The 16,988-nt window shown below is 37.1% G+C and overlaps 1 protein-coding gene across 1 annotated transcript in view; it reads right to left on the bottom strand.

Annotated features, from left to right (window-relative positions):
• Window positions 1-1,450: 1,450 nt before the first annotated feature.
• LOC144436047 (lysine-specific demethylase 4C-like) overlaps window positions 1,451-16,988 on the bottom strand; it is a 56,551-nt gene continuing 41,013 nt past the window's right edge. The window contains exons 10-19 of the mRNA XM_078124703.1: window positions 16,406-16,564; window positions 15,868-16,031; window positions 14,533-14,770; window positions 13,915-13,997; window positions 13,071-13,235; window positions 12,498-12,689; window positions 11,705-11,875; window positions 11,064-11,276; window positions 7,859-7,924; window positions 1,451-5,188 (exon numbers count right to left, since the gene is read on the bottom strand). Coding sequence (XP_077980829.1) covers window positions 4,796-5,188; window positions 7,859-7,924; window positions 11,064-11,276; window positions 11,705-11,875; window positions 12,498-12,689; window positions 13,071-13,235; window positions 13,915-13,997; window positions 14,533-14,770; window positions 15,868-16,031; window positions 16,406-16,564 — 1,844 coding nt within the window. The 3' untranslated portion in view covers window positions 1,451-4,795. The remainder of the gene's footprint in view (window positions 5,189-7,858; window positions 7,925-11,063; window positions 11,277-11,704; window positions 11,876-12,497; window positions 12,690-13,070; window positions 13,236-13,914; window positions 13,998-14,532; window positions 14,771-15,867; window positions 16,032-16,405; window positions 16,565-16,988) is intronic.

Raw genomic sequence — 16,988 nt, 5'->3', positions numbered from 1 at the left:
CTAATAAACCGCTATGCAAACATATCGAATGGGTGCGATAAAAACTTCTGAGGCGATTCACCGCTTCATAAATCCAGTGCAAAGAAAATATTGCGACTTTAACTATTAATGGGTATCAAATACTGCAGAACTTCACAAGATGTCTTGGTCATCACAGTTTTACAAGCTTAGTAAAAGCCTTTGAAATAACTACTGTATGTACGGGGGTGGTAAAATTATACGACGCAATTCTATGTTAATAATCCGCTGACGTGTTACTTTAGTAAGATGTACACGTAATGCATCGTCGCAAACCACGGTCTCTTTTACGGCACCGTCCAGTACGTGCCCTACCAGTAAGGCGGAAAAAATAACAAGCTCTGGTTTGAGAGAATGGATGCAATGCATTACTCCAAGAAATTATATCATTCGAATATTTGAATAAAACATTGACGTATTTCGTAACTCCGAGGAATTACGTATTTGAGACGTAACTAGAAATTATGTATTTTGTCACACCGAGAATTAACTGACGTCATTCACACGTGTATACAAAACATGTATATCATTCAACTGAGAAATTACGTCATTGATGAGGCCTGCAGAACACTGGGGTTAAACTTTATGGAAAATACAAAAAACATTGGGAGCTTCAAACGTCTTGAAACAATTGCCCAAAGCATTGCTTGGGTGAAGGGTTCAAGAGGTGAGGAGCTACTAACTTTGCTTCCCATGATGCCTCACCCCATCGGCCACTTAATTCATAGCTCTATACCTGCATGTAGGGTTGGCGAATATGTGTCGTAAGTTCCTAAGCACAAGAAATGAAGCGAAAATGAAATCTATCATACGTTTGTTCCCCCTTTAATAAATGTTCAATAAAGATTCTATCTATCTCACAACCCACCAACCAATACATAGAATGGAATACAGCATTACATATTTACTGCTCCATGTATACACCCTCTCCAGTTCCCATGAGAACATTTATCTTTCGTTGCTTTAACAGATATACGCTTTGGCTTGCGAAAATGGATTTTGATTGTACCATACCATACCATACCATACCATACCATACCATACCATACCATACCTTACATCAAGAAACTTTGTGGAAATGATGAAATACAGATAGGAACAGGGCTACAAGTACCAACATCACCACAGAAATCACCCTACCTGCAATTTAAGTTAGACACAAACTGAAACTATTGTTGTTGCATATGGTGTGTGGATATTATCTCCTGTAGTCATGGAAACACTGACAGAGGTTGAATGTGTGGTCATCACACCACTTGAGGAGAAGTCACTCTCAGAAACTACACCCTCACTGATAATATTATATGAATACACTGCAGCAACAGTTTTAGTTTCATCTTGGTTGTCTACAGCTTGATTTCCTTAGTACTATTTTCAGGGGGTGAGGGAAAGTCAGACAAATTGCACAGTTGTTGAAACACTAAAATGTTTTATTTTTATCTGAAGTGAGAACAGTACAAATACAGAACTCACAAGACAAGTTAACAGCTCAACCTCCCACCCCTATTTCACAATGGTTTAACAACCTAAACTTACTCAACTGTATGAGGCTGTACCAAATGTAAAACAACTTATAGGGAGCTTGAACAGGAACTGAAAAATCACGCAAAGAATCCTTTATGTTGACACAAATAAATTAATCACAAGATCTGAAAACTTTCGATATATTTTAGAGAAATTCAAACGGTTATATAAAATGCTGCTAATATAGTCAAGAAGGTATTTATAAAAGGATCTCACTTTGTCTAAAGGATAATGTCCTCAACAGCTGCATTCATATATCTATGAAATAACACCCAATGTTGATTACATGGAATAATCCACACAAAGCATCATTATTGGGTTATACCAAATACATGACAAAGAGAGGGGGTACCAAGATGATGATTGTGAATACAATACACACTGTGTATCAACATTTCATCTTGTGTATATCTGGGTTCTGTTCACTTAAATCAACATAGTACAGGGTTTTCAAAACATAACACCGAGGGAGATGTGTAATTCTGCATAAACTATTAACAAGTAAAAAGTCCAACAGGCTATAACAACAAAGTGGTTTTCTTTCTGCATTTATACATGTTAAGATATGTACATCTGCACAGTGTCAATGATGCTAATCACTCCATAGTGTCTGTTAACTTAGGGGGAGGGGGAGGGGGAGGGGGCAACCCAACAGCAGCATTTACAAAGCCAAGACTTGGAGAGTACTTCTATTTGGAATTCTAAAACACTACAATTTACATACATGTAAGAACTAATAATGGAACCTATAACGAAAAATAAAGACTTTTAAAGATTTTCTGTATTTACAGGGTAAACCAAACGTTTGGTTTACATCTTGGAACATGCATATATCTACTCACAATGCTGAAGTTCACTTTTTTTTTCATTTTTCTTTCCAAATATTACATCATATTTTTTTTTAAGTATGGTGTTACTGAAAGGCATTGACAAAAAGAAATACAATATAGTCTTCTACAAATGGTAAAAATTCTCTAACTAGTACATGTTATCTTAGCGCTACGTACAGAACTGCAGAAAAGAGCTTGAAAGCTGAGATCAATAAATAGTACATGTCATTAAAAATACTTGGGGTAGAGTATCTGTGAATGAATTAGAGAGTGAATTCCTCCAATAGCAAGGCTCACGTTTTTAGGAGTGTATGATACAGTCCAAATTCAAAACTTACATTATGATGTACTTTATAAAAAATTTACATATTATGAAGGAGCAAGATATCAAGACTGTGGTATGACTTATGGCAGAGAAGGCAACACAGTATATATTTACAACAAACATGCTGGGATGGCAGCATACAGTTAGTTACCATATGAATGATATGACCCTTTATTCAAGCTAAGACATAACACATCTTTCCATATCTACTGTGTACAACAGGAGAGTATGGATTTCGAGCTGGTATAACTATTCTACACTTTAGAACACAAGGGTAGGGATTCCTGGTTAAGGTAGAATGTACCCTGGGAAGAATTTCCCATGAAAATCAAAATTCCTAAAATTGCTCAAAACTTTGCTGTATGGAAGATTATTCCAAGACCTTTTAGAATAATAAAAGAAATTTGGGGAGTTTAATGCCTTGTTTCAAGGAAATCAATCTTTTATTTACCTCCCAGAATTAACATATTGGTGGCCATATTGGAATCCAAAATTTTGATATTAGATTAGTTTGACTGCTACTTACAAAGTTTGTGTGGTGACCCCTGACATTTTTCCTTGATTTTAACTCAGAATGGGTTTGCGTTTCCTTGAACAAAGTAACAGAAAAAGTTAACCACAACTAGTATGGTCTAATTTGAAAACAGTGATCATAAAATCCAGCCCTGCTGCACAGTAGAGTTGATGTGTTATAACGTACCTTGGTAACTCATCGTTTGGCAGACAAAATCAACCTTAATATGTCCATGTATAAAATAAACATGTCTAAAGCAATCAAATAATTTTCGTGGACACCACTGCACTGTACTGCATACATAACTATCACATTTCACTAGAGTGGTACTCAATAAACTTTGTACTCTCAGAAACATAGAGGATAAAAAAAATCTATATATTCAAAACAAGCAGTATTGTACAGGACTCATGTTGGGTCATTTTCTTATAATACATATTATATTATAGAATCTCTGAATGAATGAAGAGGATAATTTTCTTCCTTACCATTCATCACACATTTCATATTTCCAGTAATTTATACCCTATTGGGGAGAAATGATAACACGGAACTTTGCACAAAGCTACACTTGAAGACAAGTGCAATGTTCATTTCATTAGGTGTCCTATTTTTGCATAAGACTAGCATATGTTAATTTCTCAATAAAACTATTAATCCACAATAATAATTCCTTGAGTGTGATGTCATCAATGTTTCACCTTTTTTGGAAGTGACTGTAGCCAACAATCAAGACACCATTCTTTCTTGACCACAGTGATATCACATCTGGCTACTTCCCTACACATTTTGTACAGGGCATTACACCTTTTTCTGCTGGAGAAACACGTTTAGTTGTGTTTTCTTGATTTCTCTTTCTGCCTAAGTATTTCACAAATATATGATAAAAATGGGTGTTTACACACAAGTTTTCAGTAGTAGGTCATAAAACATGTATTTCTTCAGAAGCAGCTTTTTGGTGTTCTCTTAATATACAGTATTAAAGGTTTATAGGAGACATGTCTTTTGTTGACACAGGTTACGGTATGATATGCTAGAAGTGTTTGGCATGAACACTAACATGGTGCTTTGGAAGGACTTTCAAGTGGGTTTTTTGTATATAGAAAAATCTTTTGCTTAACATTGAAATTCTAATATTTTGAAGAGTAGTGTAACTGGTATGATATACACCAACATGTACACACATAATCATCTGAGGAAATATCATAAATTCTCATAAAAAATCATTAGTTCTGATTTTTTTCTTTTATGTCACTTCAAAGAGTACCTGTATTGATAGGATGGTCATAATGACAACAGTTAGTACAGCAGTGTTCTCCCTCAACAAAAAATAGCAAGCGTGCTATTATTGAAGCACACTCTTGGTATAATGAAAGTCATACTCCTAACCATTTTATTTTATGCTAACATGATATCAAAGCCACCACCAGATTCAAGATTCTCTCTTCCTGGTCTAAACAACAAGTACTGAAGGTATTACCAGTGTCCACGTTATCGTGTGACAATAACTAAGGGAGAACACAGTAGTGTAAAGTCATGATTGCATTTTTATGTGGTGGTGACATCAAACATAATACTGCATCACTACTGCATATCCTGATAACTGTTAGTGCTTTGCATTTGGTGCTGCATGAACTCGTTTAACTGCTGTTGCTGTCGCTGTTCTAGTGCATCACTAACACCAGGCACAGAAAACCTCCATTCTCCTGATGTAGGTAGCATGTCTTGTTGATGTGTGGTTGTCATAGTGTGTGGATCTGACGATGAATGTGATAATGGTGTGGACACAGGATGACTAGAATCCATTGTTGTGTGGTAATGCAATGAAGGGTCCATTTCTTGGTCACTGTTGCCTTCCATACCTGGGCTGAGTGCCATAATGAAGGGTTTGGCATACCTGCTGTACACATTCCTATGTTTATCTGTAACCACAGGATCACTGTAGAATATGCTGTGTCTCATATCTGTAGCCGTTGACTAAAAGGAAAGTCAAATGTACAATACATTAGGCATGTTATCTGGCAAAATAAATAACAAACCATTTCAAATCAAGTTTTCTTCATTCTGCTTGAATTGGAAATATTTTGTTGGTTTTGTCAAAGGACTACTTGTATACATTGCTAATGAAAGTAGTTGGTTGGCAGCTTGGATGAGGATAAGGTGGTTAGTTTGTCAGATTGGCTAGGATTGAAAGTGGTTGGTTGGCCAGATAAGGGTAGGATTGAAAGTGGTTGGTTGGCCAGATAGTGTACGATCGAAAGTGGTTGGTTGGCCAGATAAGGGTAGGATTGAAAGTGGTTGGTTGGTTGGCCAGATAGTGTAGGATTGAAAGTGGTTGGTTGGCCAGATAGCGTAGGATTGAAAGTGGTTGGTTGGCCATATAGCGTAGGATTGAAAGTGGTCGGTTGGCAGGACATGATTAACTTGCTCGGTACAGGGTGAAATCATCACACTGGGATCCTACCAATCTAATTAAAGTCTGATGTAGTGTACACTTCACAATTTCTTTTTGGCTGTTACGTTCAATGTCGTTTGTTCTTTTGTGAGTGCTCGTTACATACATCTGACACAACACCATAGGCTTTCCCATACCAAATCTAAGTGCTGAGTGAATTCACTCAACGAATGAGAATGCACAATATGATGAAACATACGGGTACAGTACTTCAGAGAGCTCTGTTCGAAAAGAGCATGAGTACAGAGCACAGACAACAATGTTATCGTCATTGTTCGGTGGTTCTCTTTCTTTCAATTTCGGACATTGAGTGTATATATTGTAAGACGGATTGTGATTGGCTACTCATAAGCATGAGATTTGGTACGGGAACACCTATGGTATTGTGTCAGATGTATGTAACTAGCGCTCACAAAAGAACAAACTACAGTAAACATTAAAGCCAAAAAGAAACAGTGAAGTGTACAATACATCGGATTTTAATCAGATTGGGATCCTACCAGCTAGCCTGTATAAAGTACAATATTTTATGTATATCATATACCTATACCCAGATCAATCGTTCTTGGTGACAAGTTTAACATAAAATATCACTTCTGATATGGGATGTTAAAAGTCATCATGATATTCATGCTAAACGTCATCAGAAAACGGCTTTCTGTTATTTACTTTTAGGTTCACTCATCAATTGCCAGTTTTTATCTCTTTATTGATAATGTGATAATAAATCTGAGGGGGGTCTTTCTAATCCTACCTAACACACACTTACAAAGCATAAAAAGTTAAATAAATAAATTTTTAGAGTCCTGTGGCCTACCATACACTTTATGCCTGAAGTCCTTGTATTATATTAGCCTTTGTGTTTGAACAATCACACACTTTGTAAGCCTTCTCTCAATGAGGGACATTGCTACTTCAATGGGAAAACTTGTAAAAGCTTGACCTTTGACTTGGGGATGCTTTGGGGGCAAATCTTTTCTTCAGTGGAATGTGCCCACAACTTTATTTCTTCCATACAGACAACAAAACATGATAAAAAAAGAAGCACAGGAAAACAAACAGAAAATAAAATTACAAGACAGAAACGCTGACAGGCTTTCAAGCTGTGGGTTTATAGACACATTTAGGCCTTCAATAAGATGTTTATGGAGCAATGAATGCAGGATGCGTGGAGAGAGATAGAATGTGGGGTCTTTACATTATCAAATGTTTGTGAATGTTGTGAATGCATGTATATGAATAGGAGGATGTCAACAATAACATGTTTCTGAAACAAGTATTTTATTAGATTGGCTGCTATGATAATAAGTAATTCTATTTTGAACATGCGATAATTAATACTCTAACATGACAGACTAAGTCTGTCTGCAAGTGGTATCCTAAAGTTCAACTTTACAATACAAATGATCGTTTACATTGTCCTATCATTGATTTACCAACTTCCAGTAAATAGCCACCTGGTTGGAATATTTTGACCAATCACTTGTTGTGATTTACCAACTTCCAGTAAATAGCCACCTGGTTGGAAGCTTTTGACCAATCACTTGTTGTGATTTACCAACTTCCAGTAAATAGCCACCTGGTTGGAAGCTTTTGACCAATCACTTGTTGTGATTTACCAACCTCCAGTAAATAGCCACCTGGTTGGAAGCTTTTGACCAATCACTTGTTGTGATTTACCAACCTCCAGTAAATAGCCACCTGGTTGGAAGCTTTTGACCAATCACTTGTTGTGATTTACCAACCTCCAGTAAAGAGCCACCTGGTTGGAAGCTTTTGCCCAATCACTTGTTGTGATTTATCAATCTCCTGTAGGTAGCCACCTGGCAGGAAGATTTTGGCCAATCATGTGACATAATATAAAATGTTGTCACTATAAGTCATAGAGAGCACAGACAACTCCCCTTGTATAACTTAAATTTTCAGAAACAAAGAAAACATCTGGGAATACTATATATAAATTCTCATTAAAAAAAGGGGGCAACCTTTATTTGACTAAATAAACAAAGTCTTGGAGACAAGTCTCATCCTATCAACATTTTGTATATTTCACCTTTACCAAGTTAAATTTTCAATTTACAATCACAAGTATGTGAGTTTGTATGTAAATTGACAAAGTATTAAAATGCATGAATGTTTTTTGAAGCTGACAAATACAGAACATAAATAAGGAGCCAGTGACTCTAGCTCACCTGGCCCATTGGTTGTAGTTCATCAGTGGGGTAACCAATGCTGTGATAGGCTGCGGTGTGTGGAAGCTGTACAAGTAGTAATTCATCAAGTTACATGACTGTAATTATTACATAACCCCAAATCTATTTATTGTACATAAAATAGGGGGGTCAATACATCATGAAAAGGCAGCATTGAGTTCTAAGGGAGCCTTCAGTAATTACAGGGCAGGAGAGGGCTGGGGGAAATTAGGAGGTGGGTCACATTTTACTTTGACTTATTTTATCTAACTTTGCATTATTTTTCCACCACTGCCATCAGCTACCAAATCCTACTGCTACCACATTCTACCACTGCCACCATTGTAAAGTAATATCGTAACATATATTATTAGTGAAATGCAGTGAAGCAGCTGTTAGTTGTGGTGTGCGGAGATGAGCGGGTCTCACAGTAGTAAAGGGGAACCAGCATGACAAGATATTGGGATAATGTGGTAGAGTGAAGATGTTGACCTCGGTCCAGAGGTTGTCAGTCGTGTGCTCAACTTTTCTTTGGGAGTTCTGGCCTCCAGCTCAGCCAATTAGATTCAAACGCAGGCACCGATTTATACTTATAGCAAAGGCTATTCGACCAGTGGCTGGGAAAATAACAGCATTTTTGTCACTATAGTAGCTTTCTTGCCTCTATTTGCCCAGTGGCTTGGCAAATGTGTATTTATTTGAATGCATGTATGGAGAGGGGGGATAGGATGCTGAATGTGATTGACTTCGCCCCAATTTCAACTTGTCCCATTTCAAGTCGCCCCATTTTCAACTCTCTCACTTCCTTTCAAAATCATGTAGTAAAGTAATTTGCAGATCTTTGCAATATGATTTATATGTGCATATATGGGTCAAATTTCACATAAGACTGCATATATTTAGCATGATGGTCTTCCCAACTTTATTTTACATAGTGTAATATACAACAACAAGTCATTGAAAATGACATACTCCCCACTATGATTGGGTTTTAAGGAACTGGCAGTTTATGTTGTCATTTTCAAACCTGGTTAATGTTGTTTGGCCTCATATGGTTGTTTTTGATATCACTACTCTGTTCAAGTATGCCTGAGTTATGGTTTTGGACATGAAAACTGCGCCAACAAAATGGCTGCCAGGCAGCCATATTGGATTGTATCACAACGAAAATGGATATGCACATGTATGTCATAGAACACTGTGCTAATACCAACTTTGAATGAGATCTGTTCAAGCATGTCTGAGTTATGGCTTTGGTCATGGAAAATTCGCAAACAAAATGGCTGCCAGGCAGGCATATTGGATCGTATCACAACAACAATGAATATGCACATGTATGTCATAGAACACTGTCCTAATACCAACTTTGAATGAGATCTGTTCAAGCATGTCTGAGTTATGGCTTTGGACAGGCAAAATTTGCAAACAAAATGGCTGCTAGACGGCCATATTGGATCGTATCATAAAACAAATTGACGTGCATATGTATGCCATAGCGTGTTGCCCCTGTACCAAGATTGAAAAAAATCGGTCCTGGCATCTCCAAGAAATGGCTGCGGATGGACGGATGGACGGACGGAACCCAATCCATAAGTCCCCGTCCGGACTTCATCCGGCGGGGACTAACTAAACACATCATCAAAGTCTAAACCAGAAATCTCATACACTGGCACTGTCACTCCCACATATCTACATCTGTTCCCATGCAAGTGATGTTGTCGGTGTCTCCTTATAAAGCCAATTTTTGTAAGGTGGCATTTGATTGGTCGTAAATTCTATTCAAGCTGTTGTTTCATTAGCTGATTGGCTGCCGGGCAAATAGTGACAAATATTCCGTTATTCACCCAGCCACTGGGAATATAGCCCAAGTGGTTTTTTTTAATACAAACACAAACTCACTTTGGTGGTAATAGTAGGAAACAACAAAAACTATCAATATGGTGGGATCTTACTGCAGAATACATCCCTGTCAGGACCACCTGACTACAAATCTTGAGCTCTGACAACTACGACACAGAGCAGGTGTTAAAAAAAATGTTCCTTTGATTCACATATTTGAACAGGGGAAGGGCAGGGGGAAGGGTTATATTTCAGAGAGAGGAAATTGAGGGAGGGTCACTTATTAGCACAATGGACTAGGTGGAGGGTCTCATTTTATGCCACAGATCTGGCTTGATTTCCCCCGGCCATCCCCCTTTGTAATTACTGAAGGCTTCCTAAGCTTGAGTCACCCCAGCTGATTTGCTTATGACTGAGCCAATGAACCACATGATCTAGATTTCTATATAAGGTACTGGTGATAGATTGTGAAGTAGAATTGGAAATGCAAGCATTGCCATAATAGATACTGCATGGACCACAAGCAATAATATGTGCTGACTTTTTGTCAAGATTTCATGAAGCACTGATGATAGCATTTTAAACTGCTTTTTGAAATACAAGCAGTAAGTAAAAATGGATTTTGCATCTATAATGAGCTATTTAGCATATGTAACTTAAATTATTAAAACATTTCATAGGGTTTGCAGAATGGCAAGCACTAGGTAACGATAAATTTTGCATGTAAAAACTAGCTATTAGCTGGTGTTGACAAAGTGATTTTAGATTTTGTGTAGAGAGAGTGTGGCAGATTTGGTAGTTTCTGCAGCAGGCATTACGTTTGCATGCACTGGGTGAACTGTATTTGAACTGTATGTAAACTAGCTATTTAGGGAGTAGGGACTGCTTTTTGCTAAACTTTGAAAAGATAAGCATGTTTGTGTGATAATTAGTCATACAGCAAAGAAGTGTAAAGGCAGAAAAATTGAAAAAGTACATTAGAACAAAATTCTGAACAAGATGATAGTAATAGATTCCAGTATGCAGGAAAAAGTGAAGACATAAGACTTATAGATAACAAATTACTGAGAAGAATTTCAGTTACAAAGGCAAGCAAAAGTCTATGACTTGAAAATAGGATTCAGATGGAAGTGTACAATTTATTCTTTATGATACTTTGCATTGTATCAGATGGATGACAAGTTGGTGGCAAGCTGCTGAATGATGTCTGCTGATGCTGTTTTGTGGGGGGTCATCAGTGTATGATTTACCTGTTTCTTGTGTGATTATCAGACCACTACACAGTACTTCTAAAGATCTGAAGGCTACACTCTGATGTTCACTCTGATCATTTCATGCATTCAATATCATGAGTGCAACTACTCACCAGTTTTGCACGGACACGCCTTGGCAGTGATTCATTCTCAATGTAGAGATCTTCTCGTTTTAAGGTTGTCACAGATCCATCTTCGAACGAGACCTGATACAGTGTCATCGTATGGTATCCTCTGAACATAGCTGAATAAATGACACCGTCTGGCCACTTGACGTTGACGATGCTACCCTCAGGTGGAGGGCCATACCTCTCACAATCACGGTTCTAAGTAGGTGAACAAGAAATATATAAAGGTAATTTTTGCCAACATTGAATATGATTTGAGAACCCTGGTAGCATGACATGAAATCTGGTCTCTTACACAATAACTGTACATGTATTTGATAGGAAACTGTGGTACACTAACATATTTTCAGTAGATGACCCCCACCCCCAATAATGAATGAGAAGCTCTTAGATTTTATACCTAATTGCAAACCTATGCAGTTTAAAGGAGACAAACCCCTTGTACTTTCCCAGCATTCCCATGATATAATCAAAATTGCACACCGAACCCTTCGCTTTGTCAAAATGGTATCACGACAGCTACTATACCCTAAATGCTCTCTTGGTCTCAAAGGATCACTCTTGCCCACAAAAGGAAGAACACTGCAACACTGGTGACAGAATATGGAATCTACCAATGAACTTACCGTGATATCATATGGAAACAGATTGTCACTGTATGATCCATCATCAAAGTCCACATGATAGAATATCTGCTGTGTTGTATCACACACTTCAGCATGGTAGTAACGACGGTTCTTGTGTTTGGCAATCACCTTCTGTCCTATTTTAATCTCTGGCAGTGGTCTGTTTTGATTCTGTAAAATACAACAGTCAAGTATGCTTGAAGCTGGAGCTTACCATGACATTTTTTAGCTAAAAACACTAGAATACGGTAGTTTCAAATTTGTATATCAAGGCAATGCACTTTCCCATACAAAATCAGTACAAGTATTGACTGTTCCTCCTGGTTTTGTACTCACACAGATTGTATACATGTAGACATCCTGTTTCTATGTATGGGGTTGTACACATTAGACAGATGAAGATGCTTCGTTGCTGTGTATTGAATGTCTTGTCTGTTTTCTCACTCACTTCCAATCATCACATATCAATACACACAAGATGAAACACATAAAGCATGGTTGTTCATCATGCTTTCAAAAGAGATTTATCAGGGCATGATTTCAGAATGAAATCAGAAAAACAAAAAGTCTATCTGTTATCTTGTCAGGTCTGTGTTGTAATTTCTACCAAAACAAATATTGGTACGAAGAATTCCATCCTTATGACTGTGAAATAGGTCCTTCTATTTGGGGGGAAAAACAGGGATATTTCACATAGTCTCAAAGGGATAAGTAAGTACAGAATACAACTTAGGATTTATAATATAAAGTGGGAGGATACACTTAATGTGAAACAAAGCAAATTACTACATACCATATCTTTAGTGTTTGCATGTTTCTGACAAGTTACATACACAGAGTAGGGCCAGTCAGCGGCCTCCATTGTCACTCCTACGGCATGTGCACATGTTGTATGAAATGACATACAACATTTACCATGGGAACACTGTATACATGCACCTATTGGCCTCTCAGATTTTAAAATGGAATGGCAGTATGTACATCTCTGCGTATGGAAAAAAAAAATTACAGAATGTAAGATGATTTCTTGGTTTACAAAAAGGCTGAATATCAGATTTTGGAATGGCGCAATGAGCATCTCTGTGTATGGACAACAATTACAGAACACGAGATGATTTGCCATTATTTCAATTTCTCAACTCTGCCTAGACAGTACTGTATGTAGACACACATGGTAATAAAATCAACCACAGCACTGAAGCATGTACAAATGCCCAAAATTAAAATAATAGACCACACATTGACCTTTTAGTGCTATCCGATTGAAATGTAAAGTCACAAAACCGTGTACATGTATTTCTAACTCAAAATGCCCGACTGAGTATTAAGAATGGAACAAGTTATATATTACAGTTGGCTCACTTACCAATTTTAGTCTAGCTTGTCTAATCTTGGTAACATTAACTGGTTCTCTAAGACCAATATGTTCAAATGCAACATCCGGTATGGCTATGGCACATACCATGTGAGCCCATCTACCATCTGTAGTAGGTTTTAATGCACCCCCACGCAAACAACAAAGACAACAAACCTGGAAGAAAAGATGTACAAAACAATAAATACTTTGATAACTTCTATATGGCACTTATACAAAAATCTTCTGCTATTAACAGAATTAAATATCAGGTACACCTAAATTTGAAGAGTTTGACAGCAAAATCTTTCTTCGTGGGCAGACTGGAATGAATGTTTTGTACACTAAAGTTTGTTTATGTTAGATTGGCATCAAAACTGTCGCTTCAAAGATTTAGAGCACAACAAGATACAATTAGAACAAATAAAAACTGAGTAACTTCAAGAAACTATGTATCTAAGCACTGTATATTGTATATTACAATGTTTCTATTTTCAGTACAATCCCAGCAAAGGGTATCTTTAGTATGCCATAAGATTTCATCAATGTATACATATTTTCCATGTATGTATTTTATGGGTTTATACACATTGTGATTTCTGCAAAAAGATATCATTTACACAGTAACTTCTTTTGCTTTGCAAAAACTCTGAAACAGTACCCTCCATGAAATGGTTTAGTTTAAAACAGAAATACTGTTATATACAATTTTCAGAATGATATACCGGTATATAGACACATTTTCATGAGCACTTCAAATGTGAATGGGATGGTTGAACTATTATGTCATCACAAACAGTGTTATTTATTATAAATTATATAAAAGTACTTTTAGGGGCAAGATTTGTATACTTACAGCATCCCATGCTTCACTCGCACATCTCCTACAACGCCACTCTTCATCAACTAGATGTGTCCAATTCAGTTCACCGTAACAACCTATAGCAAGGCACATACATACATAGTAGATATAACTGGTCAATATATCAATTGCAAATAAACGGTTATCAACAATGTGACAAGCTCATGCCCCTCAGACAGACGGGCACCACTTGTGTACATCTAATGATAATTGATTTCACTGTGGGTGAAAATGACCAAAAATATAGGCTTTCTTGTGAATCAACATATAGTAAGGGATAGGAGAAAACTAAATTTTTGCACACCATGCGAAATTAATGTACATCAGTCAAATTGGTGTAAGGGGCAGACTAGGCACTCCCCCCCCCCCCCCCCCATGCATGTACACACATACATGTATACATACTTCACTCCTACCATACTTCATCAGTACAATACAGCTTATCAAGACCAATGAGATGCAGGGTTCTATGTGTGAAGGTTCAAACCTGTGATTTCTATAGAAATTGCTTATTAATCTATTATTTTGTAAATTATAAAAGGATAATACTTTTTGTTGGGCTGCAATGAGTGGTCAAGTCCTGGGATATTGCACAGTTCGAGAGGTACTTACTGGCATGTACAGCAACTTTGCATGAAGCACACTGTAATAAAGCACTTTTGCCTTCATCATCAACTAAATCATTGGAATTCAGTGGTGTAGAGTTAGAACCCTCAGGGTTGGAGGCATAGCACATTTCTGGTATGTGCACAGTTGTCCTGTTCACCTCGTTGTGTTGGTTGATATCAGCATAATTCATTGGCAGTCCAAAGTCTATCGGTGAATTGCTCTTGTTTGTACTTTCACTTTCCTACAAAGGACACAAAACGATAAATTATACTTTCTAAGTGGTCAGGTTTTTTAAGAGAGAGCAATACTAAGGCTGATTTCATCTTATCTGCATTTACTCATGCCCACTCTGAAATGGTTATAGAGATTACTATATCTGGCTTACAAGTAAGGAGTTCACATTAACCCTTGCCTAAACAATGCTGATGCTATTGCTTCAAGAGGTGTGAAACTTCTAACTTTGTTTCCCAGAATGCCTTGTCCCAGTGTACAGCAGGCCTCTACAGACCCAGATAAGCCAATGCTTACATTGTTATTTTAGAAAGGATGCATGATGTAGAAATAGTGAAATTGAGTTTTCTATGCAGCTTACATAAAATCTGCCTTGCCATTGTTTCCCTCCTCCACTTTTAACATATATTGACAGACAGATAAAGCTTATCTTTCTGCTTGGCTCTGAACAAGTCACGCAACTCATAAATATCATGAAAGTACAGTAAATGTTGACATAACATACCAGTAACTCACAACATTTCATTTTTATTAGCCAGATCCAAGGGACTACTTTTCGTAACAAAGACAACAATCATATAACAACTTCTACAGGTTATATTAAAAAAAGTTTTTTTTAGCACTGTTTGTGCATTATAACTTTTGTAAGTCATTTGATCTACTAAGTTGATTAATATGTTGGTCAACGATCATATAATAATAAACTTAAGTTTATTTTTGCTATGGTTTGTAACAGATGAGAAATCTGGTATTATGCATACTTTTTGGTTTGAACCTTGGTAAAAAGACTGGAGAACTGGGCAGTTTTTATATCATGATTACTACCCTATAGAAAACTGGATTGTTTACAGGCACAACATCAAAATGTATGATTGTGTATGCATGCATGAATGTACGCATGTATGATTGTGTATGTATGCATGCATGAATGTACGCATGTATGATTGTATATGCATGCATGAATGTACGCATATGTGTGAGTGTGAGTGTGTGTGTGTGTGTGTGTGTGTGTGTGTGCGTGCGTGCGTGCAGGCGTGTGCACATTCGTGTGTACGTAAGTCTCTGTGTATGTATGTATGATTGAATAAATGCTACATTTCAACTGACCTTAATAGGCTGAAATAACTGACACACAGAACATTGTATCTGCCTTTGAGCTGACTTAGCATTGTGTGTTTTCTCAAGTTCAAAGTTAAATGGCTGGGTAGTCCAGAGACCCTGGTAAGGCTTGGCCCACGTCTCTAGTTGATCGTCACTTCCTGATGACACTTCTGTGACATTGGAGGAGAGGAGATGGAAAAGAAACATTTCAGTCTGGGAATATTTATTCTGGGCGAGTTCACCTACACACATTCATCTTTGTGTCTTTTAAGGAATAAACCTCACAACTTAAAATAAACAGCAGTTCAATCAAACCTTGTCAGACTTACGTAACCATTTTTCTTACCCATTTTCTATTTATAGATATTTGATGGACCAATCACAGAAAACTAACACATTTGTAATTGTGGTAGAGATTTTGAAGAAAATGTAGAATTTGGGTTAGATTCCCTGGCAGTGGCACATACATCATTTCGATATATCTCAATCAATATTGAGATCAAGATCAAGAGAGATCGAGAGAGATGATCAAGTCATAACTAACCTTCTTCACTGTTCACATCTTGTTTGGCCACTGGTAGTGGTGATTTTGGGGGTTTCGTTATGGGATGTCTTCTGAAAGGCATACCCTTCTTGGCAAGCAATGAAAGTGAATCACTGCTGTCTGACCTGATAGCTGCTTCATCTGCACTGGTATTGTCATCTGAACACAAAGTGTAGAGTTATCATAGTTAGTATTTCCTTTACATTTCAATGGAGACTGAGAAATTGAGTGGCTAGTACCGTAGTAGTGTTTCAGATGTATAGAGACCAAACATAGGTGCATTTATAAAGTATAAAGTAATTTCAAAGTATATAAGTATTTGGCTTGTGAGGTACACACTCGATATGATAACTTTCATAACATTTGTTTTTAACATATTCTGATGTATTCACATCATTCTGTAAATATTAACAAATCATTTCATTCTTAATATCACTGATGTATCACCAATCTGATTGCAAAAAGATAATTGAATATCTGTGATGAAGACTATAAATATAAAAGTCCATGGAATGGGTTCTGTCTGTGTCAGTGACAAGCCAAATCACTGAAATGCACTGGCAAATCTCATTCAAACTTGTCA

Source organism: Glandiceps talaboti, chromosome 6 (genome assembly GCF_964340395.1).
Source record: "Glandiceps talaboti chromosome 6, keGlaTala1.1, whole genome shotgun sequence".
Lineage (NCBI taxonomy): Eukaryota > Metazoa > Hemichordata > Enteropneusta > Spengelidae > Glandiceps > Glandiceps talaboti.
This window is presented reverse-complemented; position numbering and strand designations above follow the sequence as displayed.